The 11722-nt window shown below is 36.9% G+C and overlaps 1 protein-coding gene across 2 annotated transcripts in view; it reads right to left on the bottom strand.

Moving 5' to 3' along the window:
- The window catches only part of LOC120278152 (probable aldo-keto reductase 1), a 37523-nt gene extending 27441 nt beyond the window's left edge, over positions 1 to 10082 (bottom strand). Inside the window, exons 1-6 of one of the 2 annotated variants that reach the window (XM_039285072.1) lie at positions 10003 to 10082; positions 9724 to 9891; positions 9421 to 9627; positions 9148 to 9320; positions 8961 to 9057; positions 8459 to 8605 (exon numbers count right to left, since the gene is read on the bottom strand). In XM_039285072.1, the coding sequence (XP_039141006.1) occupies positions 8540 to 8605; positions 8961 to 9057; positions 9148 to 9320; positions 9421 to 9627; positions 9724 to 9891; positions 10003 to 10041 (750 nt within the window). In that variant the 5' untranslated portion in view covers positions 10042 to 10082 and the 3' untranslated portion in view covers positions 8459 to 8539. Of the gene's footprint in view, positions 1 to 8458; positions 8606 to 8960; positions 9058 to 9147; positions 9321 to 9420; positions 9628 to 9723; positions 9892 to 10002 lie in introns of those variants that run through there. The other variant, XM_039285071.1, reaches the window with a different exon arrangement.
- Positions 10083 to 11722: the final 1640 nt, after the last annotated feature.

Genomic DNA, 11722 nt, shown 5'->3' on the forward strand with positions numbered 1-11722 from the left:
CAAACTGACTCAAGTTTGAGCCCAATTGTAGAAAAAGCTGGATTTCATCTTTGTTAAACCAGGCCTAAGCATAAAGCTTGAATTGAGACTTGCTTGGATCACCTCACAAGAAGTTGGTTTGGATCCAAAGCTTTGTGCATCTCAATTATTATTCTAGAATTTGATGTTTATGCCACTTCATCAATTGAATAAACTTTTACCCATTAAACTATCACCCACAATAATTATACAATAATATGGGTCCATAATTATTTCATTCATTTTTTTAACTATTTACATTATACATTTTATTATAAAAATATTTAGTTAATAAAATATTAAATATTACTAATAAAATAATTAAATAAAAATATTATATATTTATATATACATCCATAATAGAGTAGAAAATTTAAATATACAATGGCGGGAAAGAATGCAGGTTTTGTTTGAAAATATCGGTGTATTTATAGAGATAAAAAAAATTAAAACAAAAAAACTAACTGTTGGATGTAGGCAATGGTTTAAATATTTAATTTTTTTTAAAATCTTAAATTAAAAAGAGTCAACAAATTAACATTTGAATTAATTTTTTTTTAATTTAAAAAAATATGGTGGGTTCTACTGATTGAGCAATTGGTGGGCACTTAGGCCACCAACCTCTTATAATGGAATGCAAAAACTTTTGAGTGCTCAATCAATGGTTCTTACCCACCTATTAATACTGCTCTTACAAAGGTAAACCCTAATACATCTAAAGTGGAATTATATTCTGACATAACACCCTCCCATCCAATGAGCAATCAACACGTCAGTACGAAGAGATCCTCATGCTCCTAATTTTGAAAGCACGCATGAGCACTAAGTTGAGGTAAGTCAGGTAACTGTCTTAACGAAGGCATAATTAAATGGTTCTACACTCGGAGGCAAAGTGATGGTAGGAGAACAAATGATTTACTATTTCTACTAAAGCTCTTCGCAGTATGGTGTGTGAATTATATCTCTGCATCAGCAAATGGCTTCAGATGTAATTTATGTAAAATACATGTTGAATAATTAATGTAATAATTAGTTAAAAAAATAAAACTAAAATTGATCAATAACTTATATCAACAAATGGGAATTTCCATCAAAACTTTTGATGCAACATGAAACAAATTAAAAATTTAAAACATGATTACTCAAGTTAGAAATTAGGATCATTTTGAAGTTAATCAATGACATAAAATCAAAGTGGCTGCCTTAAAAGACAAAAAATAAAGTAGTATGGGATTAAACGAGAAATAAAATACTTGTACAATGCATGGTTATATGGAAGATTAATGGAATATTTTTAGTTAATTTACATAAGTGATTATTTATTTGGATGGCATGAAGATGTTTAGATTAAATTTGATAATTTTACCATTAGATAAATTTAAATGGCTGATGAGAAACCAATTCACCACAAAGTGCATAAGGGGTGAAGGTTAGAAACATTACTTTCGCAGTAATGTTTTTTTGGAAGAACCTCTCCAAAAGGAGAAGCTAATTTATTGAAATTAAAACAAGAAGAACAAGACTACAAACTGAGGTAAAAACTAGAAACAAGTTAAAAGAAAAAACCAAACTTTCTAAACGATCTCATAATCCAAAATGGGAGGTCTTTGCCAAACAAAAACAAATTAAGATGTTGATGAAGCGTGCCATACGAAGCTAGATTCGCTGCTGGATAATCGACAAATGAGGGGATGATATGAATATGAGGATGCCCGCACATGTCAAGAAGGAATTTCAAATTGTTTACTTGCGCTTCGATTCTCCAAGACGAGACGTGATCAAAGCATTGGAGAAGATGAATGACTGCAGCGTGGTCGCAGAGAATGTGTTTCACTGGGATATGAAGATCCAAAGCAATCTGGAGAGCAACTTCAATGGCAAGGATCGGGGCAAAGATGCTGTCCGAGAGTTGGCGGGAGGAGCTGCCAGCAAAAGAGATTTTATAGTTAGCTGAGGAGAAGAAAAAGCCAACCGAATTTACCTTTAGAGTGTGATTTGTTGTTGCATGAGTGAACAAGAAGTTGTCATCGGCAGAGGAGAAGTTAGACAGCAATAGTTTTCTACCCATTAGCACATAATTGCTCCAGTAGAACTCATCCACATGAGCAGCAGCCTTGAGAACAATGTTAAGGAAAATGGGACGAATGTCCCTGAAGATGTAATCACAACGGCACAACCAAATGAACCAAGCACAGGCGGCAATTAATGCTAAAGTATATACAGAATGCCTGTAATCAGTGACCCAATTGCCTGAGGAAAAACCATTAATGAATGTAATAGATAAATTAAACAAACAATTAACCTGATCCCAAATTGCTTGGATTCTATCACACTGGCAGAATAGGTGATCAGTAGTCTCACGTTGTAAACCACAAAAGACACAAGAGCTATCAGGACCAAGGTGAATGCTGTGAAGAAAAGCAGATGTAGAAAGCCTACCTCTCAAGCATAGCCAAATAAAGTGTTTAATTTTAGGAGCAACTGGAATATGCCAAACAATGTTCCAACCATCCCAATCATCAGAACAAACAGATTGCTTGTTCAAAGTATGATAAACAACAGAAGATATTTTAGTGTGAGATTCAACAGAAAACCAGGTCCAATGATTCTCAGAGTTGTAATCAATAGCAATAGGAGAACACAGTAAATGCCCAGCATTGTTACCAAAAATATGATTAATATCCAGAATAGACCATTGTTCATTAATAATGATATCAGAGAAAGAAATTGCATCAAAATCAACTTCCATATTAAGGAAAGTGGGTTTTAAAGCGACAGGAATATCATATAACCCGGGGATCCCGAGGCGGGGATGTTCTCAAAGGGTTAACTTTGTTAATTTTGCAATGATATTTAATAAAAGCTGTTGATTTACAAAGACCCCTAAAGAACCAAGAACATTTAGCCGGCACAGAGTCTTGCCAAAAATTAATAGTCCCATATTTGTTCGATGAAGATATCAACCCAAATACAATCATGTTTGTTTAAATATTTGAAGATGTTTTTAGACATGAGAGAATGTTTAGCAAGATTGAGGTTCTTAATACCTAAGCCCCCCTCAGACTTACCTTCTGTTAAAATACTCCAACTCACATTATGGATGCCCTTTCCATTTCCATTCCTATGCCAAAAGAATTTCCTAACAACTTTGGAAATATCAGAAAGGATTGAATCAGGAATGGGATAAACAATTAAAGTGTGACTGGGATTGAAAGCATGACAGAATTGATCAGAATCTCTTTGGCAGCAGGGGTGAGGTGAAAATTGGACCAATTGTGAGCCAACCTAATCACTTTATCAACCATAGGTTGAAAAGTAATAGGAGCTAAACGTTTTGGAGAAATAAGCACCCCGAGATATTTAAAAGGGAAAGACTCCTGTTTTAAGTTCAAAATGTTGCAGATTCGGTTGAGGATATGCTTGTTCATCCAAGAGGGGAAAAAAATTTGGGATTTGTTATAATTAGGCCTTTGACCAGAGAAGAGGAGTAATAATTTAGGCATGTATTGATGTTTCTGGCAACTCTCCTAGAGGCAATAGTAACTAAAATCAAATCATCAGCATACATTAAATGATTAAAATTGTGATTCAAGTTACTGTTGAAACCGGGAATAAGATTATTTCTGAAGGCTACAATTTAGCATGGTTGTAAGAGTTTGGGATACAATAATGAATAAGTAAGATGAGATGGGATCGCCTTGACGGACACCTCTAGAAGAACTAAACCAAGGAGTTGGTTTACCATTAACCAGAATGGAAAAAGAGCAAGCATGCAGACAAGAATCAATCCAAGAAACCCAAAGAGGAGGAAAATTCATTTTAATAAGAATGGAAAGAATTGCACTCCAACTTAAAGTATCATAAGCCTTTTCGATATCAAGTTTAATTTATCATCCTAGGGGGACTATGGGTATCAGATTCAATCGAGTGGGCAACCTCTTGAGCAGTAATAATGTTATCAGAAGGGGAGTGATTGACAACAAACCCCGCTTGCTCACAACCGATGATGCTAGGAATAATTCTTTTCAATCTATTGGCAAGCAACTTTGAGAGAATTTTAAAACAAACATTGCAAAGCGAAATTGGACGGAAATCCTCCGAAACCGACTTAGGGTTATCTTTCTTGGGAATGAGAGCAACGAAGGTTTTGCCCCAAGAAGAAGGGATAAAAGAGGTTTTGAAGAAATGTTGGATAGCCCCAAATAAGTAACTACCCACAACAGGCCAGAAAGCTTTATAAAATTCCATGTTAAACCCATCAGGTCCAGGGGACTTACCTGAAGGAAGATCAAGTAAAGATTGATGAACTTCTTCGATAGTCACATTATGAATAAGAAAAGGACCGTCAGAGTCGGAGATTCTGGGAATATCAGGGGGAAGTTCGTCCGGATTGCTGGAAAGGATGCCAGAAGAAACGCTCCAGAGATTTTTATAAAAGTTCATGAAAGCTTGTTCGACGCCAACAGGGTCCCTGAAAACACCACCATTAGCATCCTCAATTTGTGAAATATGATTATGATGAGAACGAGTTCGATGAAGAGCATGAAAGAAGCTAGTATTTTTATCACCATCAGAGACCCAATTTAAACGAGCACGCTGGGCCCATTTAATATTGTTTTGACGCTGAAGAGCAGATAATTTAGCATAAAGACCTTTAAGAACAAATTGAGAAATGGAATCTAAATCAGAAAGCTCGAGAGAAGCAATATCCCTTCCAGTGTTAGAAATAGCAGTGTCCAGATTGTTAACCCCGGAATAGCTCCAATGTTTGAGAAAAAATCTAGTACGAGAAAGAAGATGAGAAAACGCATGCATAGGGTTGCCCCATGGAGTAAAATTCCAAGCTTCACGAATACAATTATGACAACCGAAATAATCTAACCAGAAATTTTCAAACTTAAAGGAGATCGTTTTGGAAATAGCGGAAAGATTAGCAGTGAGAAAAAGCGGAGAATGATCAGAAAAGGACCGATTAAGATGAGAGAGGGTATAAGATTTAAAAATATCGTTCCACTCGAGATTAACCAGACATCGATCGAGCCTGGCCCATCTGCGAGCCGAACCAATCTGGTTGTTACACCAGGTGTAAGGGGAGCCTACGAATTTAAGATCTAAAAGATTATTACTGTCGATGAAATTATTGAAAAAACTAGATTTACGTCTATAATAGGAGAAAGAGCCTCCTCTATGCTCAGATCTGGAGATAATAGAGTTAAAATCTCCCAATATGAGCCAAGGAAGCTTAAGTTCAGAGAGTTTAGAAAGCTCAAACCAAAGGGATCTTTGAGAAAGACAACGAGAAGAATTATACACCACCGAAACAATAAATTTTTTTGAAAAATTGGGAGAAATAACGACATGTAAAACGCGACGAGAAACAGAGATAGGGGTGACTCGTCCGATAGCAGGGTTCCAGAGGATAAAGATACCACCCGAGAAACCGTCAGCGAGAATGGAAGCCCATTCCCATTGCTTAGGGATCTTCTTACAGAAACAGTCAACACGGGCCGAATTAGCTCCGGTTTCAACCAAACAAACCAAGACTGGTTTAAGCTTTTTAATAAGTCTGGTGAGTCGAGAAGAAGTATTCCGATCGGAAATACCCCTGCAATTCCAACACAAGATTTTAGCTGAGTTCATGATAATCATAAAAAAGTATTAGAATCGAAAGAGACTCCCTTAAAAGAAGGATAGAAGAAGAACAGCGACTCAAACTCCGGAACTCCCGGCTTCTATTCTCCCTTTCTTCGGAGAGACTTCTTCGGCATGCACACTTTTTCTGATGAGAGCATCCCTTCTGACTCCAGCTTGATATTGTAAAAGGGTCATAGAGTCATCTGGTTCGTTTTCATCGTCTGGCATGTCATCGTCCTCCTCATCGGTGGAACCTTCTTCTTCTGTGCTATCCTCTTCCATTTTCACTAGAATCAAGAGCAGCAGAAACCAGGGAGACTATGGAGTCATGCGGAGCATTAGACTGGGTTGCATTGGTAGAGACAATCAGAACTGAAGCTCTCAAGATAGGAGGGGGAGAACTATGCTTAGTGCTGGGTCTGGGTGGGATGGAGGTCAGATGGGTCTTTCGGGAAGCACGAAAGGGGACGATTTGATTGAGTGGAATGGACGGTGAGGGATCTTGAACAGAAGGGACAACAGTGATCTGATTTGAGGGGTTTGCCAAAGCTGTCGCTTGGGGATCAAGCGAAGAAATTAGCTTAGGGTTAAGAGAATTGGGTTTTGGAGATTCGATGATCGCGAGGCTGTGATCTATGGTTGGATCAGTGTCGAGATTTTGAACGTTGAAAGTCTCAACAGGATCAATTTGTGGGGAATCGCGAAAGGAATGGGAAGTGGACGACCGCCTACGTCCAGTGAATCGCGAACCGCCACGTAGGCTAAGGGTTGCAGTTTCTCGGGACTCAACAACTTCGGCACCCACGCTGTTTGCTGTGCGATGAGTCACGTGAGAGGCGCGTGAAGCGCCCCCTCCGCGACCGCGTGCACGGCCACGCCGGCGGGATACCAGAAGCCAAGGTCCGAAATCGGATTCTGGTTTTTCTTCTGGGTTAGGGACAAAGATAGGGTCGGAATCATCCATGATCCGGTCGGCTTCGTTCGAAACCTGAGAATTCCTCTCCACCGGCGCTCGCACAGTGCGAGTGGGCAAAGAGGTTTCTCCAGTTTCAGCTGAAGCTACCCGAGAACAGGACTTACTTCCGTGACCGATAAGCCCACAATTATAACAGAAAGTCGGTAATCTCTCATACATCACTACAACAAACACTTTCTGATGATCGTCGCTGATCCAAAACCCCCGACAAAGAGGTTTGGACAAGTCGATTTCAATGCAAACGCGGGTAAACTTGGATCTAGCCAGAGTGGACGTGAGTTCGTCGATCTTTATGAGGTTACCAAAATTACAAGCAATTGTCTCAAGGGTTTCACCATCCCAACATTCAACCGGCAAATTATGAAATTGAACCCATATTGCCGCAGAGTTAAGCTTAGCGAAGCTTGGTTCGAAAAAAGGCTTCCAGGGAGACAATTGCAAAATCATCCCATTGACGGACCAAGGCCCGTCCAGCAGGAGTTGATGCATGGCCCTCTCAGAGGGACACCTTACCAGAAGAAATCCGTTTGGAAGGTCGGAGATGAGGATCTCACCGAAATGTTTCCACATATTTGAGAGCGTCGACTTTACCTGCTCGAAAGGGGGAGATTTTCCGAATAACTTGCCATATAAAGCATTCTGAAATTTCATCCGGCCTCGATTGATTGCATCATTGTCCAGCCTAACGAAGTTAGAAGTAGTGGCTTTGAGTTTGTTGAGAAGTTGTTCGTTGTGGAGAGGAGAATTATCGATGGTCTGAGTCAAAGAAGCTGCTATTTGGGACCAAGATATTTTGGGATTGGGAGGGGGTTGACCCCCGCTTGCCATGGCAAGGGGGGAGAAGAAAGTCGGCAGATGAGAGCAGAGCAAAGGGGGGAGAAGAAGTTCGGCAATTTACGCTCTTGTAACCATGGAGTTTTTCCTTTACTTTCGCAGTAATGTTGATCAATATTGTTTAAACACTATCCATTAAAGCATAGTACTTTGGTGGTTGCATGACAGAAGGATTCATTTCTAAGTAGTTATTAAACCATAGTAACTATTACACTTCTGTACCTGTACGTATGTCCCTTTGATAGTGTTTGTAGTTTTTGTAAAAAAAAAATTAATGGCTAATAACATTCAAATAAACAATTAATTAAGAATAAAAATCATGCAAGCTTTGAAAAAAATCAAAAGATGTCAAAAAGATCCGTTAAACAACAAAATATTGAGAATATAAAATATCTCTACCAACAAATTTACACTCACAAAGAGAAGGAATAATATTTAAACTGGAAGCGACCAACTGCTTCTCTCACAAGTACCATTTCAACTAATTTTTTCCTATCAGCATTTAATCAATCCATCAACATAATGATAATCCATTTATTCAAAATGCAGTCCAATTAATCTGATACAAAATGCCTTCATCTCATGATACAGTTTAATCACCTCTAACCATCAAAACATTCAAGTGTCATTCATATGTAGAGAGATGGTCTCAGATAACCAACCACCTTTTATTACATTATCCAAACTAAGATTTCATAAAAGTCAAGAAATTGATGGAATCTCAAGCTAATTTGGGAAGTGGTGTGTTTGCATATTTCCAGCTGAATTTTTCAGAACTTTCAGAAAAAGATATGGAACCTGCCACCTCTTCTTGTGATACAGAATCAGAAAGTTCTTTTTTGTCCTCCTCTCGTCGACTTCACTTGCAAAGCACCAATGTTACTGTCCAGGTTCTTGATTTTGGTTGTTCCTGATATCATATGAAACATGAAAGAATAAAAGTTATGAATAAGAAATATTCATATTAGAAATTCATCAAATGCTTACCAGGGGATTGGAACAACATCATCCCCTTGATGGAGAACCCAAGACAGAGCTAGTTGAGCAGTGCTGCATTCATGTTTCTTAGCCAAATTCTCAACTCTCACATACAGTGCTTTTGTTCCTCTCCAAGTTCTCACCAACGAACCTTGGATGCGAAGCCTAAAAATTTATTGACAAATATTTATTTGATAATGAAAACTATTGCAAAGAACAGAGAATACAAACTGCACTTACATATTAAGAATAGAAAATATAAATTAGGTTAATGCAAAAAGAGAATAAGAACTATAGAAGTCACAAGAGAGAATGCTCATATATGCTAGAACTGGAATATAAAAAATAATGCTCTAATATAAGGATAAGGGTTAACATACTGTTAACATCCTAACATATCCGACAATAATGATACTAACTTAAACAATAGTATAAAAGGAACATACTAATACATTTAAACTGAATAAACCAAATTCTTTCCCATGAATCAGAGATTACTTATGTATACATATATACATACCAAGAATGTATTTTCAGAAAGTCTTTCTACAACTCCTTTGCCACCAAAAAATCCCCGGCCAAGTGGACTGTATGGTACTATTCCAATTCCAAGCTCTCTGCAGATATTTTATGAAGAGAAATTCATGTTACAAATCTCAAACAATATTGAGAGAAAGAGAAACCTTTAATTTGAACTTAAATTTGACCTGCAAAGTGGGATAATCTCTTGTTCAATATCACGAGCCCACAAGGACCATTCCATCTGAACTGCAGAAATAGGATGCACCGCATGAGCACGCCTGATTGTATCAGGGCTGGCTTCTGATAAGCCAATGTACTTCACTTTCCCTTCTGCCACCAATTTTTTCAATTCTCCGATCTATGCAAACATCATTATGAAAACATATATGATGATGAGTTATTCTTGTTCTTGATATATATATATATATATATATATATATAAGAAAACAGAGTCTCACAGTTTCTTCAATAGGAACAGTTTGATCAATCCTATGCTGATAATACAAATCAATATAGTCAACTTGGAGTCTCTTGAGACTGGCTTCACAACAAGCCCTCACATACTCTGGTCTCCCATTCACCACCATGGCACCATCTCTACTCGATCTTTCAACGCCGAACTTAGTTGCCAATTGGATCTTCTCTCTAGGCAACTCCTTCAATGCCTGCAAGTATCACCATTCCTCAGTACTTTTATCCTTTAAATAATGAATCATTTACTAGAAATACAATTAAGAAAATGCAAAACCATCGGCACTTGCCTTGCCAACCAAGATCTCATTAGTATGAGGTCCATAAATGTCAGAGGTGTCAAAGAAGGTGATCCCTTGGTTGAATGCATGCTTAATGATGCCAATCCCTTGCTCTTCTGGCACTGGTGAATTGTAAGCCCAACTGAGACCCATGCATCCAAACCCCAACTTCGACACCTGCTTGCATAACAATTACTACAGTTAAACATATTCTTAATTACATAGAGAAATTAAAGTAAGAACAGAGAGCTTCAAAGGAAATGAACAATGGTATGGTAGGACAAGCACCTCCAATCCCTGTGTTCCCAGCTTCACCCTTGGGATCATTGTCTTCAATTCTTGGAAATGTCTTCAGTGCAATGTATGCGAAGCTGGTGCAGTGTTGCTCTAGGGCCTTGAATCAATGAATTTATAGGGCCTATGTGGGTCCCTTTATAAATCTGAGAAACTTAGTCCTTTGACGTCACTGCTGTCGAAAGTCGATACATGGCATCCACGCCTTTGGTCTTTGGTGTTCTTGTGTATAGCGTAAGTGCTGAAGTCATATGAGGAATTCACGCTAATTTCAACGCATCAATAAAATAATATTAAGTTATATATATATATATTTATGTTTTTAATGTTGTAGACTATGTTTATGTAAATATTGAAATGCCCAAGGTTTTTTAAAAAATTAAAAGCATTGTTATTTACTTATTGTTAAAATATCGGTCATTGTTTAGTTTGAGCAAGCCAAAAAAAAAAAAAAAATACTCATTTTGATTTATAAATCAAATGAATTTATTATTTTCAACTCCTTTATCCAACAATATATTTAATATGGCCATTAGTGTAATTTTATCTTGGATAAATAAGCTTGAATGAATACATCCGTGGATATTTTTTTTTTAAAAAAAAACCTAAAATAATGAAAAGGTGAATGAACCACAATGCATTAATAAAAAAGGAAGATATAGAGTTCAACTATCACTAGGTGTGGTGAGGAGCAACAACAAAAGTACAAAAAAAAAAGGCAAGCAGACCCCCTAAAGAGAGACAGAAAGGTAACTAGCCAGAGCCAGGATCACGCGTCTCCTCAGAAGACCGAGACATCTCAAAGTCCCTCACCCGAGGGCCGAGAAACTCCAAACTGGGAAAATATAGAATGTAGTATGTAGTTCCTACCATGACCATCTGGGAAAATATCTTGGTTAGCAAACGTGGGCGGCAAATTGAATGAGATAAGTGCTTATGAGACTAGTGCTGCCAATTGCGAAAGTGCTGAGCTCACTGTGCGAATCCTGTCAATTGTGCCCAGGGCGGCTCAGCCTGAGGTGACTACAGCAGTCAGCCAGTCACTTCAGAATCTCAGCTTTTGACACCGTATCATCAAATTGAAAGCGTTAAAACTGTAGGTAAATAACCTAAATTTTTTTTATTATCTTCTGACACTTCAATTTTGGTCAATTTGTTTAAAAAAATTATTATTATTATTGTTATTATGTTTTATATTTATTTTTTCTTATAATAAACTCATCTAGACTTGCAGTGTTAATGGTGATCATACGTGGCTTGTTGTTTTATAAGTCATGTAGACCTCTAAAGATGATCTTATTGTAAACCGCATATAATCACTATTAACACCGTAAATTTGAGTGGTTTTATTGTAATAAAAATTAAATATAGAGAACAAAATCGTAATTTTTAAAATTAGGTGACCAAAATAAAAATATAAAAAAGTAAAAGGCCTATTTAAATTGTTTACCCTAAATTTTTTTAATATTTTATTATTGTAATTATAATTATAGTTTATTATAAAAAAATTAAATCATTTAATTTTTAAAATTAAAAATAATAAATTAAAATATTAATTATTTTAATTTAATGTTTAATTAATTCTATACCCTCTCAATTTATTTTTGAAATAATAAATTTAAATAAAATTTAGTTTTTATTAAATAAGTTAGATATCCATTTTAAAGTTGGGGTTTACGCCTTTAATTATGTTGAGTCGCACATGATTTTACCA

This window comes from Dioscorea cayenensis, chromosome 15, assembly GCF_009730915.1.
Source record: "Dioscorea cayenensis subsp. rotundata cultivar TDr96_F1 chromosome 15, TDr96_F1_v2_PseudoChromosome.rev07_lg8_w22 25.fasta, whole genome shotgun sequence".
In the NCBI taxonomy this organism is placed as follows: Eukaryota; Viridiplantae; Streptophyta; class Magnoliopsida; order Dioscoreales; family Dioscoreaceae; genus Dioscorea; species Dioscorea cayenensis.